The sequence below is a fragment of the Neovison vison genome, chromosome 9, assembly GCF_020171115.1.
Source record: "Neovison vison isolate M4711 chromosome 9, ASM_NN_V1, whole genome shotgun sequence".
In the NCBI taxonomy this organism is placed as follows: Eukaryota; Metazoa; Chordata; class Mammalia; order Carnivora; family Mustelidae; genus Neogale; species Neogale vison.
The window spans coordinates 72196365-72214994 of NC_058099.1; the positions used below are offsets into that span (position 1 = coordinate 72196365).

Genomic DNA, 18630 nt, shown 5'->3' on the forward strand with positions numbered 1-18630 from the left:
GAAAGAAAATCGTTATTGGAGTTCTAATCAAATATTCTTCCTTTTTTTTCATGGAAGCTGTTTCCTCTGCCTCTCCTCTACGTTGGAAACCACATAAGTGGATTATCAAGCACAAGTAAATTAAGGTAGAGTGCAGGAGAATGGTTGATGGGAGGTTTTTGACTCATTTATTTCCAGTGGTACAAAGACAAAGTTTGATTTTGAATATACTGCCTGGGCTACATACAGAAGACAATCATATTTACCAATTTAAGAAAACTAAGTGGAGTTTTGAGTTTAATTTGCTTATATTTTTAGAAAACTTAAAAAGCTGATGTTTCTCCTTTTTATTCAAGTCTGAACATAGAATGTGAGATCTGTGGGCATCAAGACAGAGAATGTCTGACTTATCCAGGTGGATTTATTTATATTGTATAACCAATATCCAATACATTTATATGAATGGGTCTGTGTAACTGGTTTTATCATGGTTTTGTAAAATCAGGAACATCCTGTCAGATTTAGTAGGTCACGTTTAGTCCAGAGAAAAATAAGGGACAGATGTTATTTTTAAGTGTGTTATATACTTCTGAAATTTGCATTTCCATGTGTTTTAGGGTCCTTTGATTAACTACTTTTGTTAAAAGTCACTATAAAAATGGAAATGGAAGTATAGAAAGACCAAGCCACTCTCTACACTGGAAAACTTGGATGCGAACTGTGTAGCCTAACTATCACATATGAATGCAGGTGTAAATAACGAGAAAATGAAGTTTGTGCCAAGGATGACAGAGATTGAGGAAAACCTTGTTAGTTTGGTGAGAGCAACAGGGGGCAAGTAGAAAGTAGACCAGAAGGAGAAGGTCAGATAAAACAGACAACTGAAATCAGACCTGTCATCTTTCCTCTTGTTTGGAAAGGACAGGTTGTGATTATGGAAAACAAAATGTGAAATGTTGGTTGTAGTTATACATTTTAGTTGTTTTTTTTTCCTTGTTTATTTGTTTGTTTATTTGTTTCTTTCACTCAGGACAATCAGTTTTCCTTATTTGTCTCAAATTTGTGTTAAAGTGTCTTGTGGTAGGTGCTATCCTTATGTTACCATGTATCCTGTTGGCCTGTCTCTGAGTGAGTGCACCTGCCGCTGCCCCTCACGCTGAAGGGCTTTGGGGGTCTCTGCTTCCTAGATGAGAGAGAGCTGCTTCTTCTTTTTTAAAAAGTGATTTTAGAAACACCCTTATTACAAGTGTTCTAAAATGCTCTACATGCATTGCAGAATGGGTGTAACTTCTCTTCACCGATACGGCACTCTTCTCGAGTAGCAAGCAAGTAGCAGTGTTAGAAATATCTTTACAACACGTGTTCTTAAACTCTTTTTACGTGCATCTGAAAGAGAGAAGAGGGGGCATGCCTTGGGTGCCAGGGGGCTTTCTGGAAAAGAGAAGGAACCGGAAAATGAGACTGAGTAGGAAGAAAGATCGTTTATGCAGGGTATCATGTAATGTGTTCCCCTGTGCCTCATGTTTTCTGTAAATGGGTGGTTGGTTCTACTGGTTTGATCATCTTCAGGTTCAGTTTTTCAGGCAAGATCAGTCTATTGGTATGTTGGGTGCTTCCTATTGTATCACGGGACCACAAAATATTTTAGCCCACTTAAAAAAAAAAATTATTTATTTATTTGACAGCGAGACACACACACACACACACACACACAGCAAGAGGGAACACAAGCAGAGGGAGTGGGAGAGGGAGAAGCAGGCTTTCTGCTGAGCAGGGAACCCAACATGGGACTCAATCCCAGAACCTTGGGATTGTGACCTGAGCCAAAGGCAGATGATTAACAACTAAGCCACCCAGGTGACACACCCCACTTTTTAAAAAATAGCTTTTTGAGGTGTGATTGGCATAAAGTACATATAATTAAAATGCACATTATGATAAATTTTGACCTATATGTATACATCTGTGAAATCCATCACCACAGTATCCAACACCCACAAAAATTTCCTCAAGTGTCCTACTTATAATGATATTAAATTGATCAATTCCCCTTTTAACAATTTTTTTTAAAGATTTTATTTATTTATCGGGGGGGGGGAGAGCAAGCACAGGCAGACAGAATGGCAGGCAGAGGCAGAGGGAGAAGCAGGCTCCCCGCTGAGCAAGGAGCCCGATGTGGGACTCCATCCCAGGACGCCGGGATCATGACCTGAGCTGGAGAGAGAGATCACAAGTAGTCAGAGAAGCAGGCAGAGAGAGAGGAGGAAGCAGGCTCCCCACTGAACAGAGAGCCCGATGAGGGGCTCGATCCCAGGACCCTGAGATCATGACCTGAGCCGAAGGCAGAGGCTTAACCCACTGAGCCACCCAGGCACCCCTCCCCTTTTAATAATTTTAAGGGATCAGTCTGGTCCCTTCCTTAGAAAGTGCCCCATCCGTCTGTCACATAATGGTTTTAACATTCATTGATGATAATTTCCTCGATCCATTATTTCATTACAAGTTGCAATATGGTGATTTTCTAACTATATCACCCCATCTGCATGTGTTGTCTAAACTTTAATAAATACAAACTTTCACCATGTCACACAAGAAAGGCAGGATTAAGCTTTATTTGTACATGTTCAGAATAATAAATTAGTGTCCTGTCACCTTCAGTGGTGACCAGTGAGTTTTTGTTTATCTTTGGCTTTTTGCTATCATTATAAACTCATTAATTTTCATTTATTTGATAGAAATTTTTTGTCAGATATGTGTTTTGCAAATATTTTCTCTCAGTCAGTAGTTGGTCTTTTCATTCTCTTAATGCTGTCTTTCAGAGCAGAAGTTTTAAATTTTAATGAAGTTCCATATCAATTTTTTCTCTCATGGGTCATGCTTTTGGTATTGTTTTTATTTGTTTCCTTTAAGATTTTATTTATTTATTCAACACAGAGAGAGAGAGAGAGAGAGCGCACAAGCAGGGGGAGTGGCGAGCAGAAGGAGATGCAGATTCCCTGCTGAGCAGGGAGCCTGATGTGAGACTTGATCACAGGACCCTGGGATCATGACTCGAGCCGAAGGCAGAGGCCTCACCAACTGAGCCACCTGGCTTCCCTGTGCTTAATTGCCAAGCGGCGCCTGGATGGCTCACTCAGTTAAGTGTCTGACTCTTGATTTCGGCTTAGGTTATGATCTCAGGGTTTTGAGATTGAGCCCTATGTCAGGCTCCATGCTCAAAGGGGTGTCTGCTTGGGATTCTCCCTCTTCCTCTGCCTCTCCCCACTTCCCTCTATTAAAAGAAAAAGCCATATATACATATATATATATATATATACACACACACACACATATATACACACACACATATATATGTATATATGAAAGTTCGTTGTCAAGGAGTGCCTCATTGGCTCAGTCAGTAAAGCTTGAGACTCTTGAACTTAGGGTTGTAATTTGAGCCCCATATTGGGTATAGAGATTACTTAAAAAAATCTTACCAAAAAAAAAAAAAAAAAAAACTCATTGCTGAAACCAACATCACCTAGATTTTCTCCTATGCTATGCTATCTTCCAGGAACTTAATAGTTTGCATTTTACATTTAAATGTATGGCCTGTTTTTATTTTATTTGTGAAAGGTATAGGGTCTATCTGGATTCTGTTTTTTTACATGTAGGTGTCCAGTTGTTTGAGCATCATTTGTTGAAAAGATCTTCCTTTCTCCATTGAATTATGTTTGCTCCTTTGTCAAAGATGAGTTGATTATATTTGTGTAGGCTTATTTCTGGGCTCTCTAGTCTGTTCACTTCATCTATTTCATTACTTGATATTTCAAGTCATTTTATAAATAATTCTTTTGATATTCACATTATCCCATCTCAGGCCAATGGGAGCCCCTTTGAGTAGGCTTTTATGTTCTAGGCCCCCAGTAATCTGATTACTTCCTTGCTGTTTGGCACATGATGTCCCAGGCTTACCTTGGAGTTTTCCTGCCATTTCTCCAAGGATCCCCTGGTTAATTTAATGTTAAAGGTTATGTTGAGGCCACAGTCTGGGTGCTGTATATATTGTGAAGGACCAGCCAACACGGTTTCCTGATGATTAACATGTGTAATGTGCGACAAAGATGACTTCATGGTTTTTGGAAGAATGAGATTACCATTGATTGGATCGATGCCTAGGAGGATTTCTGGTCATTAGGCAGTTCTCTGTTTAAATATTTTCAGGAATTGTCAAACTATTTCCCAAGGTGGCTACACCAACTTGCAGTCCCACCAGCAGTGTAAGAAGGCTACAGCTTCTCTACATTCTTGCCAAATTTGTTATTGTCTATCTTTTGGGTTATGGCTCTTCTAATAGTTGTAAAGTAGTATCTTGTTGTGGTTTTGATTACATTTCTCTGATGGCTAATGATGTGAAGCATCTTTTCATGTGCTTATTGGAGATCTATATATATAGATATGTATCTGTATCTATCTATATATCTATATATCTATTCAAATCTTCTGCCTATTTTAATAGGGTTATTCATCTTTTTAAGTATTGTCTTCTTTATATTTTATATACATAGGTGCCTTATTATATGTATGATTACAAAGTTTTATTTTGTGGGCTTTTACTCTCTAAATGGTATACTTTGAAGCAAAAGTTTTAAGTTTTTAAAAATTTAACAAAGTAAAATATACATAATGTATAATTTATCATTTTCACCAATTTTTAAAAAAGATTTTATTTATTTATTTGACAGAGAGAGAGGGATCACAAGTAGGCAGAGAGACAGGCGAGCAGAGAACCTGATGTGGGGCTCAATCCCAGGACCCTGAGATCGTGACCCGAGCTGAAGGCAGAGCCTTAACCCACTGAGCCACAGAGCCGCCCCTGTTTTAACCATTTTTATGTGTACATTTCATTGGCATTCAGTATATTACAGTGATGGGCAACCATCTCCACTATTTCTAGAACTTTTGCATCATCTTAAACTGAAGATCTGTACCCATTAAATAGTAACTCCCCCATTTTCCCAGGCTCCCAGCCACTGGTAACCTCTATTTTACATTCTTTCTCTATGAATTTGCCTACTTCAGATATTTCATACAAGTGAAATCATACAATCTTTGTCCTTTTAAATTATGAATTTTTTTCAATGGGCATAATGTTATCAAGGTTTATCCATGTCGTAACATGTATCAGAATTTTATTCCTTTTTTTTTTTTTTTTTAAAGTAAGCTCTAAGTCCAGTGTGGGACTCAAACTCACAACCCCAGATCAAGAGTGCTCTACTGACTGAGCCAGCCAGGCACCTCTGTTCCTTTTTGGTTTTTTGTTTGTTTGTTTTTGTTTGTTGTTTGTTTAAGCTAAATAATATTCTATTGTTTGTATGTATCACCTTTGATTATCCATTTATAAATTGAAAATTTTGATGGAGCTAATTTAACAATTTTTTCTTTTGCTGCTTGTGCTTTTGGTATTATATCTTAGAAGACCTTGCCTAATCCAAGGTCATGAAGATTTACCCCTATGTTTTCTTCTAAGATTTTAATAATTTTAGTTCCTATTGGAAGTTTCCTACAAAGACTTTAGGTCTTTGATACATTGTGAGATCAGTTCCTGTATGTGGTTTGAGGAAGGGGGTCCATATTCCTTCATTTGCATGTGGGTGGATAGTCTGTTGTTCCAGTACCATTTTTTTGAAAAGATATTTCTTTCTCCATTGTATTGTCTTGGCACCCTTCTTGAAAATGAATTGACCATAATTGTATGAATTTATTTCTTGATTATTTAAAAAATTTCTTGATTCTTAATCCTATTCATTTGATTATATTTCTATACTGATTATGGTAGCTTTGTAGTAAGTTTTGAAATTGGGCCCACAAACTTTGTTCTTCTTTTTCAAGATTGTTTTGGCTTTCTGGTTTCCTTGTATTACCATATTAATTTTAGAATCAGCTTGTCAGTTTCTGGGGGGAAAAGCCAAATGACATTTTGACAAGGATTCTGTTGGCTCTATAGATCCATTTCGGGGAGTATTTCCATTTTAATAATGTTAAACCTATTGATCCAGAAACATGAAGTATCTTTCCATTCATGCTTCTTTAATATTCTAACAATATTTTGTAGTTTTTAGTATACAAGTCTTATACTTCTTTTCTTAAATTTATTCCTAAGAATTGTGTTCTTTTTCATGTTATCATTAATAGAATTGTTTTAATTTCCTTTTTGGATTGCTCATTGCTAGTGTATAGAAGTATAACTGATGTGGGACGCCTGGGTGACTCAGTTGGTTAATTGGCTGCCTTCGACTCAGGTCATGATCCCAGGGTCCTGGGATCGAGTCCTGCATTGGGCTCCTTGCTCAGCAGGGAGCCTGCTTCTCTCTCTCCCTCTGCCTGCTGCTCTGCCTGCTTGCATTCTCTCTCTCTCTCTCTGTGTCAAATAAATAAAGAAAATCTTTAAAAAAATGTGTAACTGATATTTATATATTCAATTTTTTCCCCTGCACTCTTGCTTAACTATTAGCCCAGATAACTCTTTACTGGATTACTCAGGGTTTTCTATATATGTCATCTGCAAATAGAGATAACTTCATTTCTTCCTTTCCAAACAGTATGCCTTTTTTCCCCCTCCAGCTGAGTTGCCCCTTTTAGAATCTCAAGTACTTGTTGAATTGATGTGGTGTTGAGAGCAAGCATTATGGTCTTATTACTGATCTTAGGGGGGAAACATTCAGTTTTGTTTTTTTTTTTTAAGATTTTATTTATTTATTTGACAGAGAGAAATCACAAGTAGACGGAGAGGCAGGCAGAGGGAGAGGGAAGCAGGCTCCCTGCTGAGCAGAGAGCCCGATGCGGGACTCGATCCCAGGACCCTGAGATCATGACCTGAGCCAAAGGCAGCGGCTTAGCCCACTGAGCCACCCAGGCACCCCAAACATTCAGTTTTTCATCATTAAACATACCTTACTTGCTTTTAAAAGACATCATGTAAAAATACTTTTTGGAATTAATTGACTTTTGGCTTACTTTGAAAAAGGCAGTTCTACCCAGTCTCATAAGTTACAAAGTTCCTGAAAATTCTTTCTGTACCTGCTCTCTTTTTGTGGGATCACTGATCACATGCAACCCCTCCTCAGGTCTGGTCAGGAGGATCTGGCCACTGTCCTGTGGCTCTGGTTCTGACTTTCCTTCTCTAGGTCTCCATCTTCTCAGAGTCACATCTGGAAGCAGATGAAAGTGGGCTGTTCCAGCCCAGGCAGTTTGTTGGCTGTGCACTGAGCTGTGTCTTAGAATCTCTGGGTTTTGACAGCCAGTGAAACGTTCTTAAATATTTTTAAAAGGTAGTGAATATATCTTCATTACCTAAAGTTTTTTGGGAAAAATAACCCATAATTTTATTCTCTAACATACTATTTCATTTATTTTTTAGAAAGATTTTATTTATTTATTTGAGGAGGGGGAAAGGCACAGAGGGAAAGTGAGAGGGAGAAGCAGACTCCCCGCTGAGTGAAGAGCCTGATGTGGGGCTTGACCCCAGGACCCCAGGATCAAGACCTGAGTGGAAGGCAGATGCTTAACTGACTAATCCACCCAGGCATGCTTAGCATACTATTTTATTTTTTTTAAAGATTTTATTTATTTATTTGACAGAGAGAGATCATAAGTCGGCAGAGAGGCAGGCAGAGAAAGAGAGGGAAACAGGCTCCCTGCTGAGCAGAGAGCCTGATGCAGGCCTGGATCCCAGGACTCTGAGACCACGACCTGAGCAGAAGGCAGAGGCTCAACCCACTGAGCCACCCAGGCACCCTGGGTGTTAACATAATAAATGTTACATAATAAATATTATGTTTATGTTAACATAAACATAAATAGTATGTTTAAAATAGTAAACATAAAAAATAGTATGTTTACTATTTTAAACATCGATTTCAGTCTTTTCCCATATGGTGGACTGCATCTTGTTTTAGTAGTAGACTCTATCTAGTTTTGTGCCCTCTTTATTTAATATTAATTTTCTAATAGTAACATAAAGTTTTATATTATAGAGTTAACACATAATGTTCCCTCAGGTATATTTATCATATATATATATTTATATATATATATTTTACCATTGTCTTGTGTGACTTTTAAGTTGTTTCTGATGTTTTCCCCAAAGACATTATTGCAGTACACACATTTGTGCACGTGGTTTTTTCCTTTCTTTTGTATTATTACTTCAGGGTAAGTGTCCCAACAAGAAATAATTAGGTCCAAGTTTAGCAGAACTTAATGACTATTGATACATTGTTCCAACTCGATTTGCTGAAGGGTGTGTTGGTTTACATTGCATACAATCTTTTAGCATGGTCTTTGTAGTTTTAGCACAATCTTTTCAGTAGTTGCGTTGCATGATTTTTTTTATGAGTTTTTAAAAAATTTTTTATTTTTTTCAGCGTAACAGTATTCATTATTTTTGCACCACACCCAGTGCTCCATACAATCCGTGCCCTCTCCAATACCCACCACCTGGTTCCCCCAACCTCCCACCCCCCACCCCTTCAAAACCCTCAGATTGTTTTTCAGAGTCCATAGTCTCTCATGGTTCACTTCCCCTTCCAATTTCCCTCAACTCCCTTCTCCTCTCCATCTCCCCTTGTCCTCCAGGCTATTTTTTATGCACCACAAATAAGTGAAACCATATGATAATTGACTCTCCCTGCTTGCATGATTTTTAAAAATTGTTAATAAGTGAAAATAATTGCTAATAAGTGAAAGTGGCATGAAACTATTAAATCTCCGTTTCTTTTTGTTATTTAATGTGATTTGTTAAGGGTATAGATGAAAATTGAGGTTAATTTCTATGTTTAATTTGAAAGGTAATGAGCTTAATTAAAAATGTAAAATATGTTAAAAAATACTTGGCATCTGATGTTATTATATTTGAATCTTTTCCCAACAGCTTGCCGATGTTCACCGTGCTCAGGAAATTTACCATTCCACTCACTTTACTCCTGGAAACCATCATACTTGGGTGATTCTTGTTTTTCCTCTATTCCTCTTGTGTCCTTTCCCCTCATCCCACATTATTTTTATGTAGCAAATTCTCAAAATCTAGTTATTTTTCCAAATAGTTGTTTTGAATTGCTGGTAGCAATAACTTAGGGCCCCATGGTTTATTCACTTAAAAGCATCTCCTATTTCCATGATTCCTTAAGAACATAATGTGTGATTTTTTTTACATCGTAATTTTATATTAGATTAGTAATATGTGTTTATGATAGAAAATTATTTTAAAAATGCAAGAACCTCAAAACAGATGTAAATATGTTTCCTGAATCAGATGAAATGTACACTGATTTTGGAATACAGAGGAAAAATTGTCCATGTATACATACAGGATAGAAATGCAGGAAATCCCAGAAATCCATTCTGATATAGTGATTGTAATGTAACATAGGAATAAATTAATTTTTATAATGTTGGTTTAAAAATCTCTCATAAAGATACTCAGGCTGGTATCTAAAAAGGTGAATCTTAGTTTTGCTGGGAAGATTATTTAGCAATGAAATTTGGATGATGGCCCAGTGTTCTAAGTCCTACTGTTGAATTTTATCCTAATCTTTGGATGCTTGATAGAAGACCAACTAGAACTGCCAGCAGGGACTCTTCTGCATTTTGTCACAACATCTTTCCAATGAGAACAGAGAAATACACTTATAATTAGATTAGAAAGCTGCTTAAGAAATACATTTGATCTAATTTATTAATCCACTTACAGATGCTTACAGTGCTTTCTCTAGGTAAAGTGATGTCCATTAGATTTTAGCCATAAGACTGTGAACAATGTCTGTTTTCAGTTTAAGAGTCATAATCTATGTTTTTTTCCTGTCTTACTCCTTTCCTTCTCTATCCATCTAGGAAACAGTATTCCTTGAGCATCATCGTCAGTGTTTTTACCATTGTGCTTGGTGCTTTCATAGCAGCTGGGTAAGACTTTAGACTGTTTCTACTCAATAACTTCTTTGTGCCTTTGACAATAGGCCTGGCCCCGCCCTCATTTTCCATTCTCCATCTGGCTGCAGTTGAATTGAGCAGCCAAGAGACAAGTCTGTTGATGTCAGTGGGTTCCCCGTGTGTTCCTGTGAAAGTCAGACTGGGTTCCAACTTGGCCAGAACATTTCTGAGAACATGTAAAGGGAACATTAGAAGATATGAATATAGCTTTTCTCCCTAAAAAGGAGTAAACTATTTGCTATTATTACTGAATGTTTGTCTTTAATACAGAAATTCACTTGAAGAGTTCTTGAGCATCTGGTCAAGAATAACAGCTTTATAAAGCCCTTGCAGGCTGATTTGTTTTGTCATCTGTGATGCCTTAGCAGTCTGTTTCCAAGGGTGGCATGCTCTCATTAAATGTATTTGTATATTTGGGACATGAGCCAATACCAGTGTATGACTAAGTAGATCCTTAAACAACATGGGGATTAAGGGCACCAACACCCTCTCCCCCCTACACAGTGGAAAATCCAAGTTTAATTTTTACTCCCTAAAAACTTCAGTACTGATAGCCTGTTGTTGACTGGAAGGATTACTGATAACATAAATAGTTGATTAGCACATATTTTGTATGTTCTATGTATTATATACTGTATTCCTAAAATAAAGGAAGCTGGGGAAAAGTGTTAAGAAAATCATATGGAAGAGAAAATACATTTACTCTACTGTACTGTATTTAGTGAAAGAAATCCACAGATAAATGGACCAGCACAGTTCAAACCTGTGTTGTTCAGGGTCAGCTAGAGTGTCTTATTCATTAATATGCAAGAGCAGGAATGTGGACTTCCAGGTTTGCAGTTACAAGCAGACACTCAGAGTCCTGGCTTTTACAGCCTAGTGGTTAAAGCCTGTGTGCAGTTATATTCTCTGGGTCCAGAACTTAGCCTGGCTCTTGTCACCTGTTTCTCAGCCCCTCTCTGCCTCAATTTTACTCATCTGTAAGATAAAGAATGCAATAGAAAAGAAAAACCTGCCCGAGTGAAGTGAAGAATGCAAAGATTGGATGAATTTCAGTTAAACTAGTTTCCTTAACTTATTTATTTGGATGATACTTACTCTCTGGGGGCACCTGGGCACCTGGGCAGCTCAGTCAGTTAAGCATCCAACTCTCGATTTTGGCTTAGGTCATGATCTCAGGGTCCTTAGATTGAGACCTGCATCTGACTCCATGCTCAGCACGGAGTCTTCTTGTCCCTCTCCCTATCCCTGCTCTCTCTCTTTCTCTCTCTCAAATAAATAAATAAATAAAATCTTGAAAAAATAATAAAAGTTCTGGATCACTAATTGTAAAATAAATAAGGGTGTGGATATTCTCTTCTAGTCTCTTCACTTACTAGGTGTATAAGCAGGTCAAGCTATTTAACCTCCCTGCACCCCAGTTATTTCAACTATAAAATAGAGATTAGAATGGACCTACCTGAATGCAAGCTGGTGTGGCCACTCTGGAGAACAGTATGGAGGTTCCTCAAAAAGCTGAAAATAGAGCTACTGTACGACCCAGCAATTGCACTACGGGGTATTTACCCTTAAGATACAAATGTAGTAATCTGAAGGGGTACCTGCACCCCACTGCTTATAGCAGCAATGTCCACAATAGACAAACTGTGGAAAAAGCCCAGATGTCCATCAACAGATGAATGGCTAAAGAAGATGTGGTTCATGTACACAATGGAATACTATGCAGCCATCAAGAGAAATGAAATCTTGACATTTGCAATGATGTAGATGGAACTAGAGGGTGTTAGGCTAAGCAAAATAAGTCAGTCAGAGAAAGACAATTATGATATGATATCACTGATGAGGAATTTGAGAAACAAGACAGAGGATCATAGGGGAAGGGAGGGAAAAATGAAATAAGATGAGAAACCTGAGAGGGAGACAAACCATGAGAGACTCTTAATCTCAGGAAACAAACTGAAGGTTGCTGGGGGGTGGAGGGGGTGGGATGGGGCAGCTGGGGGATGGGCATTGGGGAGAGTATGAGCTATGGTGAGTGCTGTGAATTGTATAAGACTGATGAATCAAAGACCTGTACCCCTGAAACAAATGATACATTAGATGTTAATTAAAAAAAATAGACCCACTTAATAGGATCTTTGTGTGAATCAAATGGCATAACAATAAAGTGGGGTTTATATACTAGTACGTGGCCAAAACCATGTTGAGTGTTTACTGTCAGGTGTCGGCTTAGGTGTGACGGGGGGGGGGGGAATCCAGCAGTTAACAAAACAGACAGGAATCCTTGCTTTCGAGGAGCTTCCTTTCTAGGTGGTGGGGACAGACAGTAAGCAAAAGAAACAGATTAGAAAATAGGGCATGCCAGATGGTGACAGATAATGACGATGTATTTTTTTAAAAAATTTTACATGTGTTAATTTCTTGCCTAGACCACAGTTTGTTATTTATTGTTTTGTTGGTAACGTCCTCCTTCTCGGTCCTGGCGGTAGTTGAGTTGAGCCCTCCTGTGAGCTGGCCCCTGATTTGAGCACTATTTCCGGCCTCTGGTTGGAGCCAGCATGGACAGGAAATGGCAGCACTGAGAGCCTATTGTAGTCTTGAAGTTTTGTTCCAAGAAAGTCCTAGGAGCAAAGGAGCTAAAAGAGGGAGGGCTCTGTTGAAAGCGCCCTCCTCCCACAGTGCCTTGGGGTGTCCCCTGGGCAGCCTCTCTTTAATTAAGTTCTTTTGAACTCAATTTGGAAACTACTGACTTTGAGGCAGTTGTACACTTTTCCAAAAGAATCGTTTACAGAAATGTCTGGAAGGCTTTGGTGAGAAATGGCACTTTAGATGCTGTCTCTGGCAGAATATTTCCAGCCCCAGTGAGTGGAAATTCAGCTCATAGTTACCACATATGATATTCTAATGAGCTGCAAGGGTAAATAGTGTTTTCAGAGCATTGCGTTTCCCCCCAAGAACTAGCTTGGAGCAGCACTTCTCGACGTTTCCCTTCTTTCGCACCCAGATAATGGATACTCTCTGGGTGGGTGACAAGCACCCATCACTGAAGGCCGGACATCACCCCACCCTTCTCTCCTCTCATTAAGATCTTCTTATCCAAATGCAACTTACTGTAGAGCTGATTCAGTCAGATGGGCCAGTTTATGCTGCTGTAACACACAGCTCCCACATTTACACACCGAATATATTCTGCTCCCACTGCATACTCAGACCAAAGTTAGTTACACGGGGATGGGGTGGGGGGTGCTCTGCTCATTGTAGTTACTTAGGGACCAAGGCTGATGAAACCCCTGCCTCAAAAGGGACTTCTTTCCTCACCCAGGAGGGAAGAAGGCATGTGGGGAATCATGTGTTGGCTTTTCAGACTTTTGCTTGATACTGCCATGTGTTATCTCCTCTTACATTTTACTTGCCAGACAAGTCACATGGCCAGAAAAAGTCAAAACTATTATGTCTGAAAATAGCCCTAAATGACAACTACAAGTGCTAACCATGAATCTGCTCTCCTGTATTAAAGCAAGCAAATTGTTTTCAAACTTCTGTGCTTTTACTAGTGGCCTGAATGAGTGGTGTTGGGGATGTGTAGCCCCTGGAGTAGGAGACCTGAGAACTCTGGGAATTTCCCTCAGGCTCTCCGAGGAAGTGAGCCATACCTTTCCACTCCCCTAGGAACCTGAGTTTTGTTTTTTTTTTTAATCCATTTAACTTTTTGCCATTTTAGCAACATCAGACTCTTCTTAACACAGAGCCAAATGTGGGTAGGCGTGAGATTTGGAAGACCCTTATTTTGAGAGATTCTATCTTTTGTGATTGAGCCAGATAATTCTGATTTATGATGATCTAAAATTAATTTGAATTCTCACAAATATATTTGTAGTTAATAGTTCCAGCAGAAGCCTTGAATAAATCTGGTTTAATTTGGATTCAGATTTTGATGATATTTTTGCCACTTTTTCCCCTTCTCTTTGGTTAGAAATAGTCTCTAAAAAATTTATTTTTTTAAATTTTGCAGGGATCAGGATATGCCACTCCAAAATAGGCCACTTAGGCATAAACATTATTTTGAGCTGAAGGCAATTAATTGAGAATCAACAGATGTAGAAAGAATTCTCTGTCTTCCCCTTTCCTGGCTAAAAGCAGACCATAAATTTCCTTTTGTAAGAGTGCTCCCCCCTACTCCCTTCACCCTGAACCCTGCACCAGGAATAGGAAAGCAGTTCTTATTACTGGTGATGGAGAATCAGTACCAAGAGGAGTCTGCATAAATAACCCTTACTACAATAATCCTTCTCTTCCATAAGTTCCCCCTATAAATTTCCTAGTGTTTATTCCATAATTTATTTGTTCCTTGGAATCCAAACTTCTTCATTTTTAAAATGATATATAAGCCCTAGAGTCTAACTACTTATTTGAGATTTATTTTTTGTGAACTCCTTTACATGTAAAATATTTAATAAAAGTTGTATTCCCTTTCTCTTGTTAACCTACTGTCAGTCAAATTTGCAGGCTCCAGTCACTGAACCTGAGAGTATAGAGGAAACCCCTTTGATGCTAAGTATTTCTGAATTATGACATGGCTCTCATACTGTCTGTAAGACCAAGTGTGGTAGATTAGTCACCTCAGGGCTCAGCTGCTCTCTCTGTCCTCCCTGAGCCAGTTTTATACTAGTCCTCCCTGAACACTTTTATGTCCTCTTTGAACATTTTTATACTAGTATTATTTATATAAAATGGAAATTGAAGAGAAGATGGTTCAAAAGGATGGGGAGAAGGGAGTCTTAGAGGAGTTGCAGAGAAGGAATGGATCCCTGCCTTGTTTTATCGTTGGACAGGGTGTGTTGGGTACCCAGCCATCACGGTGGATGATGTGACCGGCTGGGTACCAGATGGAGGTGTCAGTTCCTCATTCGACCCCTCTTGCCCCAGTAACTGCCCAGCTGTCCCCACAGCGCTGTACGGGGAGATGGCCCTGTTTATTACAATAAACAAAGCCACTGGGTAGGTTGGACAAATCACTCCCTTTAGAAAAGAAGGGCATCACCAATGATTATGCCAGTTGATTGTTAGTGAAAGAAAGGCCTTTGCCGTTGAAGGAAGATGGTTAATGTCCCTTTGGTGTTAAGCAATTCATGATTAAATTGAAGCCACCTGTTGGCCTGGTTTTGTTTTGTCTGGAGGCAGAGCACAGGAATTAACCACAGAGGGGGAAAATATGCCGGAGGGAAAAAAAAGGTCGTTACCAGCATCACAAGTGGATTTGATTAGGGAAAGATAAAACAGGCAGGCTTTGAAGGCCAAGCTGTGTGAGTTTCTGAATAATCATCCTCCTTTTTGTGTTCTTCCTTCTAGTTCTGACCTCGCCTTTAACTTGGAAGGCTATATTTTTGTATTCCTGAATGATATCTTCACAGCAGCAAATGGAGTTTATACCAAACAGAAAATGGACCCCAAGGTACCAGATCTTCGCTCCTGTGGTTTTTAGGCTTTGTCATCTGGCCCCTGAAATTGCATGAAAAAAGAAATGAATTTGTAAAGTTGGCTTGTAATTTAATTTACATGGTGTGCTTTATAAATCACTGATTTCTTTTTTTTTTAAATTTTTATAGATTTTATTTATTTATTTGACAGACAGAGATCACAAGTAGGCAGAGAAGCAGGCAGAGAGAGAGAGGGAGAAGCAGGATCCCCACCGAGCAGATAGCTCGATGCAGGGCTCGATCCCAGGACCCCAGGATCACGACCTGAGCCGAAGGCAGAGGCTTTAACCCACTGAGCCACCCAGGTGCCCCAAATCACTGATTTCTTTTCAGTTATCCTGTCTATATGGGTTCTTGTTACCCCTGACCCTACAAAGTTTTGGGTGAAAATCAGATAGGGAGGAAAAAGATACCACTATTTTCGAGGCAGAGTCAGAATATGTATGTAAAGAGGAGATTATTTTGAAAGGCAAAATAAACTTAAAAGTTTTTTGCTGTCCTCCTCAGTGAGCAAGGCAAAGTCGGAGGTATTCTGAAGCAACCCCAGTTTGGGAGCCTGAAGATGTGGGTGACATAAGTTTTCCTGGTCTCTGTGACTTGGACCCTTAACTCCTCCAGACTTCAGATTCTTCTGTGGCATGGCCATTGTGTCTGGTCCTGGCCAGGGAGAAGTGCCATTCCTGATCAGCCGTTGAGCAGTCCCCCAGACACCGGTGGGCAGATGAGCCTGCTTGCATGGGGCTGCCCCCCTGCCAAGGCCCCTTGTGCTTCCCCCGCCCCAGCTGTTCCAGCAGCCCTGGAGGATGAGCCAGGCATATGTTGCCTCGTTTCAAGTTCTTTGTGTTGAGTGAGGGAGTTTGCTTAGAAGGACAGACCTGTTTCTACAAGCTGTTTTTTTTCTGCACGGCCCTTTGTTTTTTTTTTAACCGGTGGCAATTTTACAAAAACAGGTTTGTTGCCTTTTGAGCGTCCCAGTAGGTCACCCTTTATGAGAAACGGTGGAGAAGGGGTGTAGCCACTTTGATGAAAAATAAATTTATGCAAGATTAGAAAAGGAGATACCTGGTGTTTTAACACTGCTGCTCCTTGACAGAAAGAGCAGATGTTTTTAAGGAGTTCTGTTTATATTAACACTTTCAGTGTTCTTTATTTTGTTCCAGATTTCCCATTCTGAATAAAATACTTAGAAAAAAGAAACAAAACGGAATGGTAGAGATGGGTGGGACCTCGGAGGCCCTCCATTTTTATCTGTCATTTTTGTATAAAATAAATGTTTATTTTGCTATCATGATGTACTTGAAGTGAAGCCTTTTACATTAGGAATTTGCTAAAAAAAAAAAAAAAAGGAATTTGCTGAAAATATTCCAACACAGAGTTGGTCGGAATAGATTTTTAACTCTGCATAAATACATAATTGTACAAATGGCTCCAGGAAATCTGATGCTTTGTATTTCTAAAATTGAGTGTTTTCTTTGTTTTTGTAGGAGTTGGGGAAATATGGAGTGCTTTTCTACAATGCCTGCTTCATGATTATACCGACTCTTATCATTAGTGTCTCTACCGGAGACCTTCAACAGGTAAGCTGAGGATGGTCATCGCAGTCCGACTGAGCAGACTCTTAAAGTTGGTTTTTTTTTTTTTTTAAAGATTTTATTTATTTATTTATTTGACAGACAGAAATCACAAATAGTCAGAGAAGCAGGTAGAGAGAGAGGAAGGGAAGCAGGCTCGCTGCTGAGCAGAGAGCCCAAAACGGGACTTGATTCCAGGACCCTGGGATCATGACCTGAGCCGAAGGCAGAGTCCCTAACCCACTGAGACACCCAGGCTCCCCTCTTAAAGTCTTAATAGTTAACTTCTGGCACTCACTGCAGGGAAGTGTGTAACGGTGGTAAGTAGGATGAGCAGGAGGGTCCCTGAAAGCGAGCCTGTGATATCCCCAGCAGCACCTTTGGCACAATCGTTTCTTTGGTGTTATCTTCAGACACATGGGAAGCAGCAGAAAGTAGTCACAAGAACTCTGGACTTGAAGCTTTTTTGAAAAGAATGACAGTAAAAATCTGAATTTGAGTCTTAATATCTCTATTTGCTTATATGGGGATCCTGGGAAAAGTAACTTAGAAGGGGATTTTGATTGTTTAAAAAATAGATTTATCTCCTGCCTTTATAATGGACATTTTGAAACATATGCAAAATAGATTAATTCAATGAATCTCACGTACCCACCACCCTGTGTCAACACTTTTTGGCATTTTGCCATTCTTATTTCATCTATTCCCATCTGCTTTCATTCTTTTTTTCCTCCTGGAATATTTTAAAGCAAATTCCAGAGATCATGGAGTTTTGCATCTAAGTATTCTGGGAGGTACATTTGGAATTTTGAGAATGTGTTGTTTGGTATTTGCCCTGCTCACCTGTTTGCTGCACACAACTGAGGGACAAATAAAATGGTCTAGGAACAGAGGAGGCCCAGCTGGCGGGAGTGAAGGCCATCTCTCAGGAAGGGTGAACATTCAGCCCATAGCATCCTTACTGGCCGCTTTGAAGTGTGCCAGCCCATGCCAACCACTGCTTTTTCAGAAAGTTGCTAACCGGGGTGCCTGGGTGGCTCAGTGGGTTAAAGCCTCTGCCTTGGGCTCAGGTCATGGTCCCAAGGTCCTGGGATCAAGCCCTGCATCGGGCTCTCTGCTCAGCGGGGAGTCTGCTTCCTTCTCTCTCTCTCTCTCTGCCTGCCTCTCTGCCTACTTGTGATCTCTAGTCTGTCAAATAAAAATAAATAAATAAATAAATAAATAAACAAACAAACAGATAAATAAAAAGAAAGTTGCTAACCATAACACTTCTGAGACATTTTCCTGTATCTTAACGGAGATTCTTAAGTTCATGTGAGAAAATTTGCTGGGCAGCACTTACCATCCATCCTTGCATCTGCCCACAGAGCCAAGCCCCAGACACTAAGTCTCTGGTTGCGGGATCCAGGATCAGGGTTCAGAGGGGCCCTGTGCAGTGGCTGCTCACCCACCACAGGACACTGTTGCTGTGTGTACTGATCAGCAGGCATCTGTGGGGCACACAGGTTGAGTGGATCCCATCTGCAGCCTTTCCGGGGTTTGAATACTTCGAGAAGTTTGCAGCCTCTTGTGGGCTCCTGTGGATGTTGGGGCTTCTCATTCTTTCTGAAAATTGTACTTTCTTATTGGTACAA

General features: G+C 39.6%; 1 protein-coding gene across 2 annotated transcripts in view; it reads left to right on the forward strand.

Moving 5' to 3' along the window:
• SLC35D2 (solute carrier family 35 member D2) overlaps nt 1-18630 on the forward strand; it is a 49406-nt gene that overhangs the window by 17430 nt on the left and 13346 nt on the right. For both annotated transcript variants that reach the window (XR_006386418.1, XM_044265743.1), the window contains exons 4-8: nt 58-125; nt 8894-8965; nt 9853-9921; nt 15298-15400; nt 16910-17002. Coding sequence is in view for 1 of the 2 variants with exons in the window: in XM_044265743.1 (XP_044121678.1) it covers nt 58-125; nt 8894-8965; nt 9853-9921; nt 15298-15400; nt 16910-17002 (405 nt within the window). In the remaining variant the exon portion in view is untranslated. The remainder of the gene's footprint in view (nt 1-57; nt 126-8893; nt 8966-9852; nt 9922-15297; nt 15401-16909; nt 17003-18630) is intronic.